The 2,500-nt window shown below is 46.8% G+C and overlaps 1 protein-coding gene across 1 annotated transcript in view; it reads right to left on the bottom strand.

The window, feature by feature from the left end:
• The window catches only part of LOC134187857 (talin-like), a 36,688-nt gene that overhangs the window by 26,725 nt on the left and 7,463 nt on the right, over positions 1–2,500 (bottom strand). Inside the window, exons 13-14 of the mRNA XM_062656027.1 lie at positions 324–386; positions 182–258 (exon numbers count right to left, since the gene is read on the bottom strand). Coding sequence (XP_062512011.1) covers positions 182–258; positions 324–386 — 140 coding nt within the window. The remainder of the gene's footprint in view (positions 1–181; positions 259–323; positions 387–2,500) is intronic.

Genomic DNA, 2,500 nt, shown 5'->3' with positions numbered 1-2,500 from the left:
GACACACAGACAGACACACAGACAGACAGAGAACGGGCACACGGACATACAGAGAGACAGACAGACAAAGAGACAGAGACAGAGAGACAGACAAACAAACAGCCAAAGATCCGTGCACACACACACACACACACACACACACACACACACACACACACACACACACACACCAACCACCTACTTTGCTGGCATAACCGTGTCTTCCGTCAGTGCAGACTCATCTTCAACTTCGGGTACCCTCCTGTCTGATGCTCGTTTCTAGACGTAACAAGCAACACATCAGACATACAATGTATGACCACTGCTTGACACCTCAATTCAACCTTCTTCAGAATGATGTCGATGTAGCCGGCAATCAGTTGTGAGATCTGCTCGCCTTCTGCTGTCTGTAATGAGAAAGTTGAGTGAGAAATATGACAAATGGCTTGTGTAAGCGTCAATGATGCAGGAAGACTGTCGTAACGTGTGTGAATGTCTGTCCATCTGGCTGTGTGTGTGTGTGTGTGTGTGTGTGTGTGTGTGTGTGTGTGTGTGTGTGTGTGTGTGTGTGTGTGTGTGTGTGTGTGTGTGTGTGTGTGTGTGTGTGTGTGTGTGTGTGTGTGTGTGTGTGTGTGTGTGTGTGTGTGTGTGTGTGTGTGTGTGTGTGTGTGTGTGTGTGTGTGTGTCTTCAGTATGTCTATCTCTCAGTCTCTGTCTGTCTACTTGTCTGTCTATTTGTCTCTCAGTATGCCTGTCTACTTGTCCTTTCAGTGTCTGTCATCCTGTCTGTCTGTCTGTTTGTCTTTCAGTATGTCTGTCTGTCTGTCTATCTGCCTGTCTGTCTATCTGCCTGTCTGTCAGCGTGTCTGTCTGTCTATCTGCCTGTCTGTCCATCTGTCTGCCTCTCCGTCTCTATCCATCTGCCTGTCCGTCTGTCCATTTGTCTGCCTGTCCGTCTGTCTATCCATCTGCCTGTCCGTCTGTCCATCTGTCTGCCTGTCCGTCTGTCTATCCATCTGCCTGTCCGTCCGTCTGTCTGTCTGTCAGAGCATGAAATAGCGGCCGGTCATCAACCAATGGCCGACCAAACAACGCCTTTGACTGACCAATGAGACAATTGCATGATAATTGTGATAGTTACCCACAGCCAAACCCATCACAGTGAGGGTGCTCTTTCACAACACTAACACTCTCTACATGCACATTCAACTCTCTAATTCAGTCACTCCTAACAATAAAACAAACCAATCAACACACTTTTCACCATGTAGCGTCCAGAAGCACATTTAGTACTGTCTGCAAGCGTTAACCAGGACGTGCTAATAAAGCTGTGGTTGCAGCAGGTGTGCTAGTTACCCTGCTGGTGGCCTGGGTCCTTATCATTCTTGTGTCGTGTACTTAGCAGTTGGCAGATCCGTTTACAGGCTGAGTAGACAATGCGGATCCACGGATTCACACAATTCCACATCCAATATTATTACACGTATCATATGATAGTTGGCTTAGCAAGTCTATCTACACACCACGTTTCCTTCCACGGCTTTCTCTGTTAGCCGCTGCAACAGAGTGAGGGCGCAGTATTGGCGCTAGATGGCTATAGAACGTGAGAAACTCGATCTGCAAGCAGAAACGTCTTCAGAAGCTCTGTAGACGCATGCACAGTTACTTGTACTACGTGTACTCACTGTATATATATATATATATATATATATATATATATATATATATATATATATATACACACACAAAAAATATTGAAGGCGTCACACGACAATTTCAATCAGAACACGAGAATCGGTCGTTTGAATTTGACCCTCTACCCTCGTCATCACAAGTAGCCTCTAGATATGCGCTCTAGAGATCTGCCATCTCAGTAGATTGTTTCGTGAAAGACAATGAGACGAGACGTTGCAGTCTATTTGACATGCCCAAATATGTACCGGACATGGATACGTGGATCTGCGTTTTCCACTTGGACCTTTCTACAGAGCGTGACCACTTAACTAGCGACATCATAATTGAATAAGGATATTGTGGTATTTAGATATGCTTTAGCAATTTAGATCAACGTAAAGACTGTATGCAGTTTGTAAGTTCTCCAGCGCCTAATACCCCATTCACACGAGCTCTCCTAACCGGGTCAGCGCTGAATGAAATCGTCGTGTGAATGCGGGCCGAGTCGTGCTGGCCTGACCCACCACAACTTGCCGTGCCAGCACAGGTTGGTCCGGGTCAGCGTGACTTCAAATTGTCGTGTGAATGCGGGTCAAGCCGGGCTGATGGCCACGCATGCTCAATACATACGAAAATGGCGTCGTCAGAACACGAAACCTTGTACCTCATAGCATTGTGGGGTAAGGACAGCATCCAGGTTCAAACTGAAGGCTGTGCTAGAAACAGGGAAGTTTATGTCAAAATTAGTGGAACAAATGAAGGAAGCGGGGTACTTACGAACTAGCCTTGGCCTGCCAGACCCGTGTAGTGCCGATTCAAAATCGTCCTCCTACACGGGTCTGGGAGG

Source organism: Corticium candelabrum, chromosome 12, assembly GCF_963422355.1.
Source record: "Corticium candelabrum chromosome 12, ooCorCand1.1, whole genome shotgun sequence".
NCBI lineage: Eukaryota > Metazoa > Porifera > Homoscleromorpha > Homosclerophorida > Plakinidae > Corticium > Corticium candelabrum.
Note: the sequence above shows the minus strand (reverse complement) of the source record. Positions and strands in the feature narration are given on the sequence as shown.